A 21,058-nucleotide genomic window follows, 5' to 3' on the forward strand; every position below is an offset into this window, starting at 1 on the left:
TACTGTTAACCCTCTCTGCTAGAAAGGGTGAGGCATTGAACAGAGATAGGCTGCTGAAGTACATACTCAAGTGGAGGAACTGAAGGAAAGATGCTTCTAAAAGCACTGGTCAAGTATGGGCTGAGAAGCTGTGCTCTTTAATGCTGTACTTATATTTGAGTACTGAGAAATAAAGCTGCCTTGAAAGAGACTTGGATGTGTCATGGATCCTTTTCTCAGGCTGAGGAAGCAAGCCTGCTCTCTCCCAGGCAGACAAGCAGCTGCACCCCTCGGCAGATAATTTGCTCAATGACTGATGAAGGAGTGCACTCCACAGCTGAGAGCTAGTGTTTCACTGAAGGGTTTCATTTTGAATAGAAAATGCCAGCCTGGAATGCGAGATGTTCCCAGTGGTGTATCTCCTGTGGGAAACCAGAGGAGACTCCTTACAGTGCATTTAGTGCTCCAGCATTCCTTTGAGTAGCCACTGCTTATTTTAAAAAAGGCATTTGGGCTGTTCTGTGCTTTGCTGAAATGTGTTTGCATTTTTAGATGGGAAAAAATTATCTAATTCACGTGTTCAGCCAACTGCTTTTTGTCAAATGTGAAGCAAAGCCACATAGTGGAAGGTTGTTTAAAGTGTTCAACTGTTTTATGAGTTAAAAGAGAGGTGTTAAAAAAAGGTGGGTGGGATGTAAGAGAGTAAAGCAGAGACAAGGAAACCAATTTCCTAATAAGACATCATGGTTGTGGTATTATTAGTCACATTTTGAGAGAGATAAGGAAACTATTAAAAGCATGTGACATAAGGGGATTTTTGTCAGCAGAAAAGAACATAGCAACCCTCACTACAAAGTGAGCAGTGCAGATATTGGCTACAGGAGAGTCCTCTGGATTAGAGACAGATTGAGTGTCATATATAACAGCATCAACAGCACAACTCTTCCTTTGTGTAGTGCCCATCTAGCCTAAATTTAACTTGTGCACCATTTTCTGTGCCAATTGGTTAACTCTTCTATAGCTGTTCCATAACCTCTTCACAAGTGGCTGTTCTGGCTGCTGCAGAAGGATCATACTATCAATCTGAATTTTCCTGTTGATTGTATTTCATAGTCTGGGAGATGGGAGTAGTTTTAAGGCAGTTTTGTAACGTGGTACTTCCTGATACTGACTCTTTACATAAAACGGCTACTTTCACCAATCAAAGGAAGATTTTTAGGGTGTTTTCTCATCTGTCTGATAAATGGAAATAAGATTTGTTCAGATGCATAGCTGATGCATAGGGTAATGAATAAGAGTCTTTGAATAGCCCAGATTATTGTTCATTATTTCTAAGAAAATATGATATTATCACATTGCTTTATTAAACCACATCTCATTTATTATCTGCTATGGTTATTAATAGCTCTACTAAATAATTCATTGTGTGAAATTAATTTTCAAGGAAACTACAAATCTGAAAAGCCATCTGCAAACACTGTCTTCAAATGTCATTATTTCTGTCACTACATGGGTGAAAATACATTTTTTTAGGTTTGTTACTGTCTTGTAGCTAGGTTCCAAACTAGGTCCTATACAAGTAGTTGCAGGTGCCACCTTCTCCTTAAGTAGCCTTTAAAAATTCTTGCAACCTTTGTTAAAGCTTTTCTGAAGAGTACTGTGACTGTCTTGCTGTCATAATTTCTAGTGTGTGAAGTCTCATCTCTAACTATTATTAGCTTGAACCAGGTTCTATGATTTTCTCCTGAACCTTTCCCTAAGTTAATAGTATTTTTGTTTCATCTGCAAAGTGAGAGAGCTAGAAAAAGGCTTGATGGTATTTTCTTTTGACTTTCACATGCCCTAGTGTGATTTCTTGTATATTTTCTGACCTCCAGAGCTGATCATAAAAGGGCTTTCTTAATTTTACAATAACTTCTGTTTCTTTTTCTAGTTCTACTCTATGTGTCTAAGTATAGTGATTGTGACTGTCAGCTTCTGATAAATGGTTTATAAAGCCAGTGACTGTGCTGTCAGACAGGTTGAATCTGATTTATGAAAACTTCAGCTGCAGAGGGACAACTTAATAATGTTTGGTTTTCCTAGCTCCCCATCAATTGCTTTATTACTTAAGATTAACTCCTGCAGGAAATCATATCAGCAAAACCATCTGGCTCTCATGGCTTAGAAACTTTTATGTGTTTAAATATTCTTTCCCATCTGACCACTTCTTGGAGTATCCTCACACTATGGATACTTTCACTTAAGGACTCCATACAAGACTTGTATTCTACCTACATGAAGGATGACTACTCTCTTTTCACAGTCCTATCATCCTACAGCAGTGAAGCAGGAATGGGAGGGCTCTCATGTGCTAATTAAGAGGCTGCACATTCCTGTGCAGCCTGTGTGAAAGTATGTGCTGAAAAGGAAAGGAGGAAGAGAGTTAGACAGTTCCTCTTCATGGTCTAAAAGGAGTGGAAAATGAAGCAGGAGCAGGAACATGAATATTGCAGTGTAGGAGTAATGTTAGAAGGAAAGGATCATCTGAAGGAAGGAATGCTTCCAAGGACGTAGAGCTAAATCAACATCAGTTAATGTGCAAGGAGCTACTTCAGAAAGATAGGTTCAGAGACTAGAAGGGGCAAAGACTGATTAAAATGAGTCTTCCAAGGACAAAATACAGTGAGTCCCTGTCCACATTTTAATCCTACAAGATCATGCATGACTTCAGGGCAGTTAGAGTCAAGGACAGGGCTGCTGTCTGTACAGTTGGTCTGTGGGCCTAACCAAGCATGACTCTCTCATTGCTGTGCCAATATATTTTTTGCTAATTTTCTGCATGAAATCCCAACCTGAGGCATGGTGTCCAGTCTGCTTCTCCTTCTGCAATTCCCACATATCCTTGTATCTTGTTCCATCTGTCTTTTCCATGGACTCATTTTCCTCACAATTAAACATCTCAGTGTCCTGATTAAGTTGTTCCTGTTATTTCGGTTACATCCTAGTCTTTCTTAAATCATAATCTTAATAGTTTTGCAACTCTGTTTTTAATAGTCCCTTTGCTTCTGTAGAGATAGTAAAGTTAATTTTTGTTGCATTGGATTACTTTTTTTCACCAGTAGGATTCTGTAATTTCCACTCGTGCTGGGTAACAGAAAATACTATTCTACAACTGTTAATAACTATCCATTTTTATGAAAAGATAGAAAAGTTGCCCCTGCAACAACCTGGACAGAAATCCTTTCCTTCACGTGACAGCAGAGAAAAAAAATGTTTACTTGCTTCTTGTTTTAATTCTCAGTCCTCAGAGTCACACATAGAGTCTTCTCATTTCAGTCAGAAGATAAATTTTATACCAGAATCGTTCAGCAGCCAGAATGGTTTGAGTGCATTTAGTTTCCTATGCCACTTGCAGTCAAGTGCTGGCACCTAAAACAATTGTTTTAGTTCTGTCCCAAGACATCTCTAGCAGAACGTCTGTGTCCATGTAGCTGGACAGCAATTTCGCTGCACAGAGCAGGCCGTGGCACTGGAAATTTTTGATGTTATTGCTTGGCAATTACAATTATAACTTAGAAATATTGTGCTCATCCCTTATTCCCTGCCTTCTAGCAGTTAATCTGCCTGACTTGATCAGAAATATGACCTGACAAAAAATTCCCTGGAGATGGTCACTCAGTGTCACTGGCACCTTCCTCCAGCCCCTACTCAGCTCAGGTGCAGCCTAGCAGAGGAGTTGTGTCCCACCCAGGAGTAGCTGTGAGCTGAAGGGCAGGGATGCTGTAACCAGACATGGGTGTTTGAGCTGAAATAACAATAAATAGAACACAGTGCACTTTTCTGTGCAGATCTGTACCACTTTGATTCTATCTGCTGCAACGTGCTCTCTCTTTTCACTGCTTCTGTGGCAGCCCTGTCTGTGCTGCCTCCAGAGACAGGGCTGTATGCAGACAGACACTGACACCTCCAGGGGAGGTTGCCTTCTGTGTGATGTAAGGCACTCAGCATAATCTGCTGGTGTAAATACTTATTTTAACTCTGCCTTCTATCCACTCAGAATCAATCATGCTTACTGTGACTGCTTACTCAGCAACCTTAGCAGATCTCTTGTTGCTTACAGTTTTGCTGTTAAGGCATTCATTTTACATAAAAGATCTGCTTTTTTTAGAACATGCATTATAATTCTTCCTTGTCTCTTGTTTTTTGTTAATTCACTGAAATACTTTTGCACAAAAGCAGAAGACAAAACACACCCTTGGAAATATGTAACTATATATATCTATTTTTCATTCTATGAACAGGAAGAATTCTAAATGCTTCTTTGTGTAACTCCTTCAAATAATCTTTATTTGAAACAACTTTAATAATAAATATGCTGAAAATCTCTTGGGTGCTGAAAATCTGTCAGGAGTTTGTAGGTTTCCTATGCCAGGTGTTCCCTGTAAGTCAGAATAATTTGTGTTTCTTTCCCCAGACGGTGAACATTATCTTTGAAAAAGTCCCAGAAAACGAGAGTGGAGATGCCTGTCAAACTATTCAAGTTAATGTTCTGGACTGTGACACCATAGGCCAAGCCAAGGAGAAGAGCCTTCAGGCTTTCTTTAATAAGAATGGCTTTCTCTATGGTCTTCAGCTGGATGAAATTGGTCTTGGTAAGAGAATGTCACTATGTTGTATTTTCATGGAGTTAACTGGTCTGTTGTGGAGTTTTCTTGTTAGGAATGCTTATGTTTGGCTTTGATTCTTTTCAGAGTTCATACAGAACATAGCTTTTGTGTGGAATTTCAAGGCAGGCACTAGATTTATTTATGTTGCCAGTTAGAACACTGAAGCTGTATCTGCTTCTCTTCTGCAAGGACTTCAGCATTGCAATTAACAATGATATTGTTTATTATGCATCTATAATTTCTCTATTCCTTTTCTGGGGTAAGTAAGATGGCTGGCCTGTCCACCTAAGTACAGCTGGTTGTTACATTTTGTCAGTGGATAAGATGACATACCATGATTATCAAGTATTTTAGTCCCTATCTACTATTCCTCCTACCTCCCTTCCTTCCTTCCTACAGACCTACATTGCCCTTGATCAGGAGAGCCTTCAAATAAATCTTATTTATAGTCAGATTAGGTTTATATAATAGTTTGCCTGTGAGTCACAAAATCACCTACAATATCTACAGATGTAAATAAGGCTGTTCCAGCAGATGAGTCAAACCACCTTTCCTTGGTGGGTTTTCAAGAGCCCAAGGTCTGTAGCTACCACCACCATACCACTTCCCACATACCCTGGTAGGAAACCTAACTAACTGTATTGTTGGCATTTGTCACTTCCTGGACTTGCTTCCTAAGATGTCAATACTTCCTCACCATCTCAGACTTTGTGTTGGCAAGTGCTCATAATTTACTTTCATATCTGATGTCTTGATGTGTATATCCTTTACAAGTGCCTGACCACCCTTCACAAGTACTATGTCAGTCTTGTACAGCTCATTTTAGTGATCTTTTAGAAGTGGCTTATGGAACCTTTCTTCTAGTCCCAAAGTAACCTTAACAGCAGGACACACTTGTGCAGCAGAATAGTGATTAGGTGAAAGTACCTCCAAAAACTCTGCCTTGACCAACACAGAGTGAAGCACCAAAACCTGCTGAAAGGGAAGCCACCCAGGCTGTCACCCCAGAAAAGGAATCAGAAGTGTGGGAGTGCAAAACCACTTTCATGTGACCTAGCACAAGGATAGAGAGAAGCATCTCAGTTGGGAGTCACTGGTCCAAAAATAGTTAGGTGTTGTTTTTCGTTACAAATATCAGTACAGTGAGAATGCCATTGGGGTATAATTGTTTTCTGTTGCTGTCATACTGCAGAACTTGTGTCTGAGGAGCAGCAAAGAGAATTGTTAGATATTGATGGTTCCTCAGAGGTGATGGATGATGGAATAAGGAAGCTAAATACCATTGGCCATTATGAGGTAAGCACAGAAGCCAGACCAATGAGTTGAGAAGGTGTTTCTCCACAGCTGAACATCATCAGCAGAAGGAAAGAATTATGTGGCACACAACATTCTTGCCAATGAGTCATGTTTTTTGTTACTTTTCAGAGTTTTCTTTGTTGTAGGGTTGCTTGGTTCAAACATACCAAGTAAACGGTTACTTCTGTCCAACATTTCATTTAAAACAGGATCTGATTTCCAGCTACAAACATTGCCTTGGGTCTTTTTGAGTCTCTGCTGTTGAGTTTTTTTTGCACCATGAGCAACTGTTTACCTCATCCTACCTCATATTTTGATTATCTGAACAGGCAGATACTTCTGAAATCTCATTGCAAGTCAGAATAAAAAGGATTGATGGCTTTTCTCCCTCTTTTCTTGATACCTCCTATGTCAGTCTCCATGCCTTTTCTCTCTGTGTTTCTGCTTCCATCTGCTGTTGGCACTTGTACCATGTCTTCCCCTCTGCTTCCAGTTGCCCCTGTAAAGAAGTTGTTTGCAATGCTGCAATAATCTGTCCATCACTGCAACAACACACAAAACTGCAACTGGTGGCAGAGCCCTTCTGGGTGTAGCACACTGTGAAAGTGTAGCAAGCAGCATTTCCTCTCTAAGGAGTTTTCAGTGACACCAGTCAAAATAGAGAGTGAGATGTTGGAGGAAAATGTGCAGCAGGTGATAGGCCTCAGATGATATGGAACTTCACATTTGATGCTTACAGATAGATTCTAGAAATGGAGGTTATCATGCTGAGTGCTTTTACAGATCTTTCCTCATGCCTCAATGAATTTGAATGTCTGGCTCTTAACAAGTTCTATCTTTTTATTGATTTAGAAGTTTTGCTGCCATAGGTCTGTGCTGTGCAGTGCAGTATGGTGCTGAGGAACCTGAGCCAACACAGAACATGTTGCTGTCTTCATGAGCAACTACTGTGCTATCCATAGAGAAACAAGGATTTCTAGCAGGACTTTGTATCCTGGACAGAGAACAAGGCTGCTTAGATCTGAAGCAAGCTCATTTGGAGTCACTTTACAGATTTCTGTAGGCATTTGTTGCTCTCCTTACCTCACAGGGGTTCAGCATTGAACCCAAATATCCTGAGTCATCATCCAGTGGCTTTTCCTGTGCCTGTCTTGAATCTTTTCTATAGATGGATGTGTGAGCTCCTCCAGTCCACTTGTAGAGATTTTGTACAAATTAGGACGTTGTGGTGCAGCTTGAGCCTGTGCAGCACAGGTCAGTGTAGATTTGAATTAGATTAGGTGTTTGAACTTCTGTCTAATGCAGCAGTACCTGCCCTCTTTACCACAGGCAGCTATTGCAGGTGCTCCCTGCTTTTCCCAGCAACCTTCTATACATCTGGAGCTCATGGCATGCGTGTCAGACCTCATGGCAAGTAAACCTGCTCCATCGGTCTCTGTCATTCCTGGATATCTTTGTCCCAGCCCTTGTTTTGTCTGAGGTTTCTGGAGGCAAGGGTTTCTTGCAGATGCAAGTTAGGTAGGAGGCACAGTTGTTTTTGCAAAGCTGTAACTACACTAATTATAGCTTAGCAGCTGCCTTGTGGAAATTGTACTGCATGTCTCTTCCATATTTTAGTTCACATTTTCTGACACTGACAAAATAATGTACATTTTAGGCAAAAGCTCAGTGGCATTTTAGGCAGTGGCTTAGTGGCAAGTATTAGCCATTAGCATATCTAGTTTATTTTGCATATTGATGCAAAAAGGAATGTAAAAGTGTCTAGGTAGAAAGAAAAGGGAACATTGCATACACTTTATGAGGGCAGTAACATTGCCTGAGAAATTCCAACTTACATTTCAAGTTTTGTGGCAAGCATGAATTTTTGTTTACCAGCATTAAATGCTAGAAAGTAACCAGATGTTAGAAATTGGGAATTATCATCAAACCTTTTAAAGACACTGGAGCATGAAGGTTGTGTTGTGAAGGTCACAGAGTCACCAGTCAGTCTTGAAAAAGTAGGTTTAGTTCTACACTGATTTTTAAAATATGCAAGAATGGTACATTTGCATTTTTGTGTAGTGTTTGTGAAGAGAAAAAAATCTACTAAACTGTTAGACTCTCTTATGCCTCTGGCCTATGTGCTGCTTTTGCTCTAATTTTTTGGCTCTTAGGAGGTTTATAGATATGTTTATTTATGAAGTCTGTACTATCACTTCCATGAGAATAACCACAAGCCATGATAAGAAAGCTGCTAATTATCTTGACATCCTATTCCCCATGCAAGAAGAGAGCTGGACAGTCACTTTCAGATCTGCTGTCCAGTCACAGATCTCCAGTTTCTCAACTGTTAAGAGTATCACACGTTCCAGACCAAGCAAAACTGAATGTGGCCCTGGGAGCTCACTGGCAAGGACTGGACTACAGTGAGGACAGGAGGCCTGAGGAACAAGAGGCATAGAGCCACACTACCATGTCTTCTGTTTTGCAAAGTACCTGTATTCCATGTTGTCTGGATTGGAAGAGATCTCTCTGCTCCCTGTTTGTCCCCCTCAATAATGCAACCGACAAAGCAAACATTTTTTCAGATGTCCATGGGAGCTGCCCACCACAAAAAGTTATTTAGACAGAAAGATGCAAAAAGAAGGGTTTTTTAAAATTGATTTTTTAAATTGGATCATACTGTAAGAAATAGTAAGTATGGCTGATGCAGTAATGATGGAGAAGGGAAAACATAGTCTACTCACTGCTAAAAGCATAATTTGTCCCATAAATAAAACCTGGAGTGTGGGCTTTGGTCATGGCTGCTCTGCAGCAATGTCTCAGATTCCTGGAGGGAAGCACAGTTCTCCCTGTGAGCTCTGCTCATCTCCCTGAGGACAGAAGTCAATGCATTTCAGCACTGAGCTGCCCTCCTACTTCTTGGGAAGGGAATGGAGGCAGCATGTTACCCACGTTGTGGGGTAAGCTGCTGGGTAGCACTATTTATCTGTCTTCAGGGCCAAGTAGGAGGACAGTCTGGGTGTTGGTATCCCCTCACAAGCTAGCCTTAGAGCATATTCCTATTTGTAGTGTGGTTTTCAAGTGTTCTGTGCTATCTAAAATAGTTCTGAAAGTCTGTATGATAGATAGAATCTCTGAAAAAAAAAATAGATTGCATTTACTTTCCAGGAGCAAATGTAAGTGCAGATTTTTTTTGGCACTAGACACAGCTTTTGATAGAGTATCTTAATGTTTAAACTGGTTTCTCACACCAGGCTGGCTGCCAAGGTTTAAAAAACACTTAAATTATTTTGGCAGAGATCCCTTCCTAGAACTGGCCGGTTGTTTTTGTAATTATAGAGGCAAGTACACTAGCACTTGGCAAGACTCAACATTTGATAGCAGAGCAGTGGTGTAGTTCTCAGTGGGAGCCATTTTTTAGTTACTCTTTGACAATAAAAGCATGTCTTGCCAGTTTGTTTTAAAGATAATGTGTAACATCCTGGCAACACTGTAAATTCAGGAAAGGAGGAGGTAGTTTTTTCCTAGAAATCCCAAGATGATAAGATACAGATCTTGATCTTATGGTGTATAAATATTTTGCTCAGTTTGAAAATAGTTCTTGGGAGCACCAGGCTAAACCCTCAGAATGGCCCCTCCACATGGGTAGAAGAGACTGATCTGAAAGAAAGGGGACCAGAAGAGAATTCACCTTTGTGTGCACCTCTCTACCTCACCTTCCCATAAGATTCTGTTGCACAGGATGCAGAGAATCTAACCTGAGGAATCTGTATAAAAATGGATGCAAGAAGCAGCACAGAGCAATACATGAAAATTAAGGTGTCCATATATGGACTGAACCAGAAGAATCAAAGGAACGGAGAGGTCTTCAAGGCTTTACTGGAAGAGGTGCCTTCCCACTTGGCTGGTGATGCTGACAAGGTGCAGCTACTGTCCATGCATGAAAGCCCAGCCCTGGCTGCTGCTAAAGGCTGTGCACACTGTGGTGAGAACAAAGCAGGCTGGGCTGTCCTGCACTGCCATGGGCTGAAGGACAGAGGAAATGAAACTGAGGCTTTTGGGAATTCTAAACACTTTTGTGCATGATATGTTTATTTTTTCTTTCAGATTTCAAATGGAGCAACCATAAAAGTCTTCAAAAAGAAGGCAAATACCCGATCAGGTAACAAACTTACAGTGACCCATTTAAACTTTTGTGCAGAATGGTTGGGAATGCAGAGAACTGAGCTCTGACAGAGTGCATCTTGGTCAGTAGGAGGTCAGAGAAATTGGTACTTTGATATAGTTGAGCCAAATAAAGAGTCCTGGCTCTGGGCCTCTGGCAGGCACAGTGGGCCTAAAAGGAAGAAAGAAGGCAAAGGAAAGAAGAACAGAAGGGCTTACAGTCCTCAACAAATGATTGCTTAGATAACAGGCTCATAGGCCGGAAAGCAGGACAAGTAAGCCCAGGTGACACAAAGAGAGGGAACAACTCTCTCTCCCTGGTGCCCAGAGCTGTGCATCACAGACATAGTGCTGTACTGTCCAGAAACATGAAAGATAAAACCCCCACTGTTTGGTAATTTTCCTTATTCTCTTGAGTGTGTTTCTGAAAGCTTTGATTTTGCTGTCTGAACAGCATGTCAGGAGGTAAAGAGTGGTTACAGGGGGCCAGTTCATCTCACCTAGCCCTGTCATGCAGGTTGACCCAGCTGGTGGATGAAGGTAGAACTTTCTGAAGCCCCTGTGAAAAAACACACTCCTAACACATGTTTCCTTATCATCAAAGTTAGGAGAGACATGTGCATCTCACCAGGGCAGCCTCTCTCTCAGCAAAACTGAGGTGTCTGTTCCCAGCCTTTGTGTTCAAGCCTGACCTCAGCCCACCTGCAGCACTTAGAGACTTAAACACTGCAATCATCTCATCACGTCCTCCTTTCAGAGGAGCTGTGATTGCTGCCAGCTTACCCCAGCAAGAGAAAGGATGCTATAGCTTGGTGTCCGAGCTACAGGTTGGCACGAGCGAGGTTCACAGAGCCTGTGCATTTCTCAGAGGCTTCCCCCACACTGCAGGCAGGAAAGGATGACACTGATTCTGCTTGCTTGGCACTTTGGATGCACCCTGCTGCACGGCCCAGAGCCCAGCAGAACTCACAAGCTTGTAGTTGTGTGTTTCATTAATGGCTCTCTGCTTTTGTTGTTTAGATGTGGACTACTCAGATGAACACTGTCATTTGGTGAGTTGAATCATTCCACTGCTAAGTGGTAGATTTAATACTGAGCTGTATTTGGATCTGTGTAATCTCTCTAATCTCTTTGTGACAGATTTTACCAGACTCGGAAGCAAACAAAGATGCAAAGGGAGGAGGTCACAAAGGAAAGCAAAAATTCAAAGTGAAAGAAATGTATCTCACAAAACTTCTGTCAACCAAGGTAAATGCAAAGGCTTTTTTTGGGGGAGGGCTGATGTTGGTTTGGATAGTTTGGCATAACAGAAATACAAAGAAAACCAGAAGTAGTGCAGACTTCCTGTGTGTAAACCAAATGTTAAATGAAAAGGTAGCATATAAAAATCACTGTGCTAACTATGGGGTATGACCATTTTCAAAGACAGACACATTTCAGTTTTTCTAATACTAGAGCTCTAAAATTGTCTGATTACTAATAATCTCTCCTTAGTAAGCACAACCTTCTTCTCAGGTTAAAGAAAAAAGGTTGTTACTTAGCCTATGGAAAGTGAATCTTACCACAGAGTTCCATAGAGTGAGAATGGCAACTTTCAATCTCTGGAATGACAGCTTTATTCAACAATCTCCTCACTCTGCTCTAGAGTTTGCCCATCTTAGAGATGACTTCTGAAGCCTGAGTTTCACAAGATACTGCCCACAAAATGAAATAATCTGTTATGGTTTCAGACTAGGCATTCAACATAACTAGATTAATTTTAGAAGCAAAGTCCTTAGGATTTATAATACAAGTACCTAATTTATACAATGTGCATTGCTTAGGAATAAGTCCTGCTCACTCCCTCCGGTAACGTCATCTTGTTTCTGACTTACTCAAAATGGTTAGAAAACTCTCTGCAGCAGCATATTACATAAAATATTAATGGGTGCACAATACTGAGCTGTGCAAGAGGCCTGAAGGGATGATCATTGTAGGCTTCTTGCATTTAAAAATCTATCAATCATTATTTAATTAGGGTGTTGATAGCATCTGAAGTAATTTGGGACAGTCCCCAAAGTGAGAGTGAAGACTGGTCATTTCTCATTACCTGTGAAAACTAACATGAGCCCTCAGGAAATGTTGGAGTAAACCAGTAATGTCTTATGGTGAAAGACTGAGGTACAGAAGAAAAGATCAGGCTTTTTAGAAACAGGCCTTTTAAAGGGCTTTAAATTAATCATCTCCTTCTCCAAAGTAGGCTGCTGCCTTGAACAACAGAACTGTGATATACTTTGCTGTGAAATTCCTCTCACGATAGGCTGTGCACTAAAGGAAATTGCATCTCACCATCTCTCTCTCTGCTCCCCTCTCTCCCATACATGCACACAGACACAATCACAGAGTTTACCACATGAAATGAACTTGCCAGTATTCATCAAGGCCCTAGGATATGATTAAATCCTTCTTGTCAAGAGAAGATTGGGCTGAACAGAGCGTCAGAACAGATGTGAAGAAATAAAGCACAAAACAGTGTTTTGCTTTATTTGCCTCTACTTATAAATACTCTGTGATTATATCAGTGAGTCCAGCAGCAAAGCCTTCCTTTAGTGAACCAAATATCTTCACTTATGTATCAGAAATACCCAGATTTCAGTTCTTCTCTCTAACATTAGTGTCTTATAGCCCCCAAAACTGTTATCCTAGAATTAGATCAAGTGCCAGAGCCACTTGGCTGTGAAGTGTTGATGAACACATGTGTTGAGCATGTGTCACAGATGGTACCTGGAAGACCAGTGCCCTAGGAAACTGGCTAAACTGCTTTTTTCTCACCTCCCTCTTAATTCCAGTTACAAATTCCAAATGATTTTAGCAACAGTATCCCAAGAGCTGATGTTATCTTTATTAGCCCAAGTAGTTCTTCCCACCTGTGATATATCACAGAGTTCACCATGATTCTCCTGTAAGCAGAGCAACAGGACATGTGATATATGGAAGAATGTGTGTGATGTATTGTAGTTTCATTTTTGTTACTGTCTTGTTTGCCAATAACCTATGGGCTTGATGTTTGCCACAGGGATAGTGTAATTTTTGTGTGTGGTTTTCTTGGGGCACACACAGCTCTCCGAGGTAAAACATCCTATTCTTTGCTTGTGTCATAGTAACAAAATATTTACTTTGTTGCTTTTCAGGTGGCAATTCATTCAGTTGTTGAAAAGCTCTTCAGGAGCATTTGGAGTTTACCCAACAATAAAGCACCTGTTGCCATCAAGTACTTTTTTGACTTTTTGGATGCCCAGGCTGAGGCCAAAAAAATTACTGATCCTGATGTGGTCCACATATGGAAAACCAACAGGTATGCCCACAGGATATATGCAGGGGTGTGTATGCTTTCTGAAAACATAATTGCAAAAATGAATCTGTGTCAGGTGTAATCAGGACAGTAAGATTTTGGCATATCTGGGAATAAGATGTGGTTTGGCTTTGTGGATAACAGCAGCTTTAGTGCATTGATTTAATATGACACGAACCACCAGAGCTTCCAGGTCTGTGCAGTCTGCACACCGACTTCACACTCTGAAAGAAGTAGCTACAGATTGAGAGCATTATTTGAAGCTGGGTGCCTGACAGATGTGTTTGCTCTGTAGCCTTTGTTCCCTGACCCCTTTTTTAGTGTGAAAAAGCAGCCAGGAATGTGCTTTGTTCCCTGAGTGCAGTTGCAATTAAGGACCATTCTAAAGCAGTTGTGCTATTTGAGTGGTTGATTTTAAAGATGTTTGTTCTTTCTCCTGTCTAGTCTTCCTCTTCGCTTCTGGGTGAACATACTGAAGAATCCACAGTTTGTCTTTGATATTAAGAAGACTTCACACATAGATGGCTGTTTGTCTGTAATCGCACAAGCCTTCATGGATGCCTTTTCTCTCGCAGAACAGACACTGGGGAAGGTAATGCTGCCCCCTCCAGTCTTCTACTACTTTCTCAACTAACGTCTTTTTCAACTGTATAATGATTACGATGATGAAATCCTGGTTCTGCTGATATTGGGGACAGAATTGTCAGGGGCCTAATTAAGCTGAGTTTCCATTCCTCATTGCTCTGTCTCCTGAGACTGAAGAATTCACCAGTAGACAGATACAGCTATGAGAACGCCTTATTTATAGTTAACTACTGCTTGTTTTCTATGCAGTTCAGTTCTGCACAGTGTTTACACAATAGGTGGCAGAAGATGGAAATTGTAAAGTTCTAATGAAGTTTTAATGTAGTTTTAAACAAAGGTCTTAAAAGCATCAACATTATTTGGTAAGTAGTCCAAATTTTGTCTGCCATACATCAATGTGCAGAAAACACAAGAAGCTAGTGGAAGCTGTAAGAATACTGAAAGACCTCTGAAGTTTGAAACAGTTCCTTTCACATATATTAGCTGCTCCCAAAATTATTTGCTGGAGCAACAAGTTCAGGAATCTTACATTCAAAAAACTTTTTAGTATAGTGTCCAGAACTCTGGGGATCAAAATTACTTCATTTTTCCCCAGGGTATTTTCCTTTTCTTTGGACCAAAGCAGGAGGCTTTTGTTCAGGCTCATACTACCAAGAAAAACAGACTAGAAACTTTTTAGCCTAAAAGATTTTATATAAAAATGGTCTAATTTCCTATGTGATCTAATCCAACTGCTCATCTGTTAAAGGTAAATAGCAATTAATGTGCTTATATATGTTACTTTAGGAGTGAAGTATCATAAATTAAAGCTAATCACATCACTTCCTTGATGGAAAAACTGCAAATGAGCATGCTTGTTAGGTTTCTGGCTTAACATCCACTGTGCAGAATTGTTGAAACAACAGTTTCTGTTAGCTATTTGAAAAGGAGTGCTGAAACATGATAAAGGTTTGCAATGCAGCAAACATTATGTGACCTTTTAGTACTAAAATGTATTTACTTGCATGATTTTTAGGCTTTTATCTTGAAACATCTTTTAGCCATTTAGAAAACAAACATTTAAATTACTTCATCACACATTGGAAGCAGTGGTGACAAGATAACACATGGTTATGTCATTTATTGACCAGAGCTTAAGCAGGAAACTACCAGCCCCCATTTTTACATTATGAAAATCATTTTTCCAGGTGGGCTTTGGCTCCTATCACAAGCATCAACACTTATTTCCTCAAATGAGCCTAAAGCTCCCAGATAGGTTAGTGCTGATCTGGGTTGTTGAAGTCCTGGGGTGAAGAAAAATCCCTCTGGCTGTGCATGTCTGGCAGTCTCCATGCTCTCAAACTCCTGAGAGATAGGAGTAGTAGGGGTCGAAGAGATTTAGGGGAACCTCTTCCAGGACAGCATCTAACAAGACTCTCTGCTGTGTCACTGCCAGGGAACTTTCAGCAGTACTGCTGAATCCTGTATGTAAACTGGGTTTTGACCTCAGACCCTTTGGTTCAGCTTTCATAATCTTTCAGGTCTAGGGATCTGTAAGGAGGGAGTGAGAAAGAAAAATATGTGTGAGGGACAAAAAGTCATCAATCCTGATGTCAATAGAAATAATTACATGGCAATTTTCATGTAACACAATACACTATTAGTGAAATCCTGCCTCTGGTTTGCATCTTTGTTTCATAATGCTGGTTCCTTGCATATAACCAGAGCAAGGAAAAATGAGTCACATAGACACAATTAGACGCAATTAACTGTGTGGAGGTGGAACCTTAGGAAATCTGTGCTGTGAAAAGTTAAAAGGCTTCAAATTTTTTCTTTTAAGGAAGCACCAACAAATAAACTTCTCTATGCTAAGGACATTCCACTCTACAAGAAGGAGGTGAAAGCATACTACAAAGCCATCAGGGATCTGCCTCCATTGACCACTGCAGAGGTTGAAGAATTTCTAGCTCAGGAATCTAAGGTATGGTTGAGAAGCAGCAACTTCATTTTAAGTTCATTTTAACTTTCATGTTAAGTTGTTTTTTTTTTAAAGGAGAAGTATCTGACCAGAACTGTTGTCTGTTTTAGAAGCATGAAAATGAATTTAATGAGAAAGTGGCCTTGTTTGAAATCTACAAATACATAGTGAAATACTATGATGAGGTAAGCACATCTGCAATTTCAGCTGAATCCTTAATGTGGGGTAGCACAGTAACCAAGGACTAGGCTGCTGTGCAACATGCTGGGTGCCACTCCAAAGGCAGCCCCTCCTGCTGCTGAGCTGTGAGGGGCTGGAGCAGCACAGCCCCAGGGTGGCTGGAGCCCCACCCTTCTGAGGGGCCACGGTTCAGTGCACCTTTACTGTCACTGCTGTATTGCACAGAGACAGTAGCAGTAACATTTTCCCTGCAGTTTTGAGGAAGTTCCTATATAGCCGAGGCTTCTTGATTTACTGTGTTTGCAGAGTCTCTGCAAATGCCTGTCACAGCTCCTGTGCATGCACTCCATTTCCCTGGAGATTCAGAAATCAGATTAGACTGTAGCACCAGGGTTCTGGATTTAACAGGCAGTGCAAACACTTTGATGGACACACAGCCTTAAATCAAGAGGTGTCTGCTCTTTTCCCATCATAACTGTCTTAATGCTCTCCTCTAATAGTCTTTCTCTTAAAAAGAAGCAGCTATAGTTTCCAGTCCCTGCTATTACTAACAAAAGAAATATTTTCTCAGCTGAAAGTACTTAGTCACAGGCTACCTGTAAGCTGCTTTCTAAGAAAATCCCTGTCCTCCACTTCGCATGATAGGATTCTCCACTCCATTTTGCTCAGCATCCTTAACAGAGGCTGCGTGTGCCTGTGCAGGGACTCAGATAAGAGCTGCTGGGGTGTGTTGCCTGAAGGCCTCCTTATGCTTCCAGCAGGTTGTCTGGGTTTCCCAGCAACCAGGCCTTTCTCTCTTTCATCCTCAGCAGCATAGCACCAGCACTTGCTGTAGTCATCCAGCTCTCATTCACCTGTTAGCTGGCTTACCACTTCTGATCTCTAACATCTCAAATTACCTGGATTTAGCATCAAATCTTTGCCTCTTGAAACAAGCTTGGGCTGATACTTAAAATGGCATCATCCTTTATTAAGCTCAGTAAAAAGATTGATACAGGAGAATTCGGCGTACTTGCTAGTCTTAGTGCCCATTTTTGCTTTTTTGAAGCTAGTACTGGCTAAACATAGCTCATCCTTAGAAGGAAATCTTCCCTCTGGCTTTTGACTGGGAGCAGCTAAATCTCTTTCATTGTTTACTGAGACTTGTCCCTGTGTAGCATTGCCAGCAGAGATTTCAGACAGCAGTAGTGTTCCATTCTATCACCTGGGCTGGAGCCAAGTGGGTGAGTTAGAGGAAAAGAGGTAGTTTATTGCCCTCAGCTTATAGGGCAGAGGAAGAGAAATAAAATACTACTTGCAAATCTTCTGTAGGGTAAAAACTGGAGCACTGACCTTGCCTCACACTCTGCGAGATGAGCATGTGTTGGGTTTGTTTTGGATTTTTTTTCTTGGCTCAGTCATTCTTTTGTGGAAGTGTTGCAAATCCTGTGATCAGAATGACTTGAAGGGAAAACTACCAGAATAAAGTGCTAAAGTCAGAAAAGAATGTTTACAGATAGGCAGGCACTCAATGCATTTTTCTGTCAGTAGCTGCTAGAGTACAGAAGAGCAGGCTTTAAAAAACAGCACATAAAATAAGCATTAAAAAAATTATTCTCTCTTTTGCTAATTGTTAACAGATTATCAGCAAACTCGAGCGAGAACGGGGGTTTGAAGAAGTCCAGAAACAGCTCCAGCAAGTAAAAGCCTTATTTGATGAAAAGAAAAAATGCAAATGGTATTGAGCAGAGCACTGACTCACAACATCACTGTGGGGGATTTTATATTAGTGCTTCTGCTCCCAGAACTGTTTTGACTGACTTTATGTACAGGGTTTGAAACATTTGGACATTCTTCTCCACTCTGACCATTCCACGTAATCTACGATCAGGAATAAAATGTGGGCATGGTTACATATTCACACAGGAGCATGTGAAAGTGAACCTAATGTTGGCAGAGTCCGCATTTTAGATACTTGAGCACACATAACCCTTTGGTTCAAAAATACCATCTAGTAAGCTTTTTGCTTACTTTAATATAAGGTCATAGGAGATGTGCAAAATACACTGTAAGTTCAGAGTTGCCCACATGAACTTGCAAGTTGCTTACCTCTTTTTTTTTAAGAGAAAAAGCTGATGTTTTGCCACATCCTTTCAGCAGCTTGGCAAACTGTGAGGGTGAGAATACAGGTCAGCTGTAGTTTCCTTCCTTCAAATGTTCGCTAGTTCCTGTTCAGAAAAAGAATACCACCAAAAAAGAAAAAACAAAACAAAACAAAAAAAAACCACCAAACCAGAAAACCGAAACAAAACAAAACAAAAAACCCCAAACACATCAAAAAACCCAACAACAACCTGGCCCCAAAGTGACATTTAGGATAAATGTGTTTAGCAGACACAGTGGGTCTGAGGTTGGACGGCCAAATGCCACATGGCAGACTTACCTTTGTTAGGTTAGAAATTCCATATCCAAAGTGAAGCGAACCACTGAGGGGAAGAGGTGAGGAGAGGCTTTTGGAGAAGGGCATTCAGCCACCATCAGTCTGTGTTTACATTTTTGACCTTTCCATCCTTAAATATGCTGTGAAACACTTGTGAGCAGCTTCACAGCTGAAACTGCACTGTATCAGGACACATGATTTGGTGAAGCAGCTGACAATGGCTGCACTTTGGTGCACAAACCTGTACTCAGGTGCATGATCAGCCCATGCATCAGTGCTGACAGTCCTGGCCAGCCTTGCCATCTGTGTGAAAGGGCCTCACAGACCTAAAGCCAGCATGTGGGGGGTCAGGTCGAAGGTTGGTTTAATAATATTTAAGAACAGGAAGACTGGTGTTTGAGACACTGATAGAAACTTGCTGAGATTGGGGTGGGGAGGGGTAACTGCCTTAGTCTGGCTGGGGTTTTTTGAGGCTTGGCCATTTTGGAAGGAAGGTGTCCATTACACTTGCACTGGTGGGTAAAGTTGGCCCAGCTGGAAAGCAGGGGCATGGCTGTGCTGCTGGGATGAGTGCAGTGGCTTCTGAGCAAAGCCACAGAGGAGCAGCTATGGCTCTGGCTCTGCTACAGCTACAGCACAACCCCATCCTCTACTACAGAGCTGAAATGGTTTGTCAGCCTGGACTCTGCTTTGGTCACAGGAGGCACATTCTGAGCCTGTCACATGCCCTTATATTTGAGGTAAGGCATTCATGACAAGGGTATACATTTCCATACATTTCTGGAGGGATCCACCACTGGAGGTGAGTGGTGTAGCACAGTGGCCCACAGGAGAGGGAAGAGCTGTCACCTGCCTTGGCAGTGGGAAAGCTGCTATGGGCTGTGAATGACACAGATGGCCCAGGTTTGTTGCAGAAAGCCAATGCTGGGGCTGTGAGCAGCCAGAGCTGGCTGCACAGGGTTCCCAGGCAGCAGAGGGTCACACGGTGCTGAGTTGGAGGAGCGCTAGAGCTCAGACATCGTGGTAATGCTGCCTGCTCTGGTCACAAAGACAGCTGGCCCCAAGCACAATCCCAGTGGCAGAAGCAAGGCTGTTAATGTGAAGAAAAGCAAACACCAAAACACAGTCCTGCTGGTCTGCCCCCTCCTTACCATGTGATTGCACAAGTTGCTCCTCTTGCATACCAGAGAGGGCAGCCACCAACCAACCCATACTGTGATGGCTTTGTTGGTTTTTTTTCTTGGAATTCAAGTCTTACACTTGCTATTAAGTTTACACTTTATACTTGATGGAATGTATGGCTTTGTTCAGGACACTGCACTACAATGTTGCAGTATTTTCAGCAGTTCTCTGTCTGGCACAATGTATTTTGATAAATTCAATTTTAATTGGAAAAAACCCCACCCACCTCTAACCTATTTTGCCCTCCGTCCTAAAAGAATGGACCGTGGCTTGACTAGCACTTGAGCTTGGAATACCTGCACATAAGGGCTTGATTTTTATTGTTCTTAATCTAACCTTTTAAAGCAGCATCAAATAAATAGAAAAAGCACAGTAACTGATACTGAAGGAGAGGCAGGAGTGGATTACACTTTCCAGCTAGTTCTCTTCTACTTCAGGTGTTTGCTGGCAGTGCATTCAAATGAACTGTGATAGTTTTGTTCAACAGTAACCTTCTGTACAGGCAGAAAAAACAACTCCAACATTTCTGCTTGAAAAGCTGTAAAATATAATCTGTTTGCGTGGGTCTGATCCTGTGAACTTCACTATATGTGTTTATATTGATGAGAAAATGAAAATCAGTCCTATTCTGTATTTGTAATACTGCTTGTTTGCTACAATAGCTTTAATGATTTCTAGAGATTAAGTATGTGTTGAAGCAGGCCCTGTAGCTTTATCTACAGCCTGGAATAAGATTATTGCCTTTTATTCAAGCCTCCTAAACAGCGTCACTGTTAGTAAACCATTTTTAAATCATACTGGGATTTTGTAACCCATCAAGTGGATCTCACTAAGTGATGTGAAGTATAATTAAGTGATTGTGGCTCTTTTGGTAGGTTTGGGTCAGCACACAAAACATTGGCACACTTTCCATATCTGCAATTTGCCATTACTGTTACACAGAGAAAAAGAACCACCTCTGACTATTATGGGTATTATGGCAACACAACAGTTCTAATCGCATCCTCAGAAATGAAAATTAACTTTTCTTCAACTTACTTTCCCATGTTTACAGGCAAACTGCTATGGCAAACAGCGTGTTTCTAACACTAGCTTACAGAGCATTATTTTGCAGTCACCTAGTTTGAAGTCAAATCTTACTAATGTGTAAAGTATTCCTGTTGTACAGAAGTTAATCTGTTGTTTAAAATGAATGGTTAAAAAAAGTGCAAATGACAAATACATGTTGGTGTTTGTATGGGTTTATCTAGAATAAAAGCATTTGGAGGTTAGTTTGATTGTGTACTTTGAAATGGTTACAAGAAGGCAAACACAACTGGTAACAATGCGAGGTC

General features: G+C 41.1%; 1 protein-coding gene across 2 annotated transcripts in view; it reads left to right on the plus strand.

Moving 5' to 3' along the window:
- PLXNC1 (plexin C1) overlaps nt 1-20,995 on the plus strand; it is a 70,226-nt gene extending 49,231 nt beyond the window's left edge. For both annotated transcript variants that reach the window (XM_021527984.3, XM_077783558.1), the window contains 10 exons: nt 4,436-4,613; nt 5,821-5,924; nt 10,014-10,068; nt 11,091-11,122; nt 11,211-11,318; nt 13,241-13,404; nt 13,846-13,993; nt 15,806-15,946; nt 16,054-16,128; nt 17,743-20,995. In XM_021527984.3, coding sequence (XP_021383659.2) covers nt 4,436-4,613; nt 5,821-5,924; nt 10,014-10,068; nt 11,091-11,122; nt 11,211-11,318; nt 13,241-13,404; nt 13,846-13,993; nt 15,806-15,946; nt 16,054-16,128; nt 17,743-17,847 — 1,110 coding nt within the window. In that variant the 3' untranslated portion in view covers nt 17,848-20,995. The remainder of the gene's footprint in view (nt 1-4,435; nt 4,614-5,820; nt 5,925-10,013; nt 10,069-11,090; nt 11,123-11,210; nt 11,319-13,240; nt 13,405-13,845; nt 13,994-15,805; nt 15,947-16,053; nt 16,129-17,742) is intronic.
- Nucleotides 20,996-21,058: the final 63 nt, after the last annotated feature.

Source organism: Lonchura striata, chromosome 5 (assembly GCF_046129695.1).
Source record: "Lonchura striata isolate bLonStr1 chromosome 5, bLonStr1.mat, whole genome shotgun sequence".
Lineage (NCBI taxonomy): Eukaryota > Metazoa > Chordata > Aves > Passeriformes > Estrildidae > Lonchura > Lonchura striata.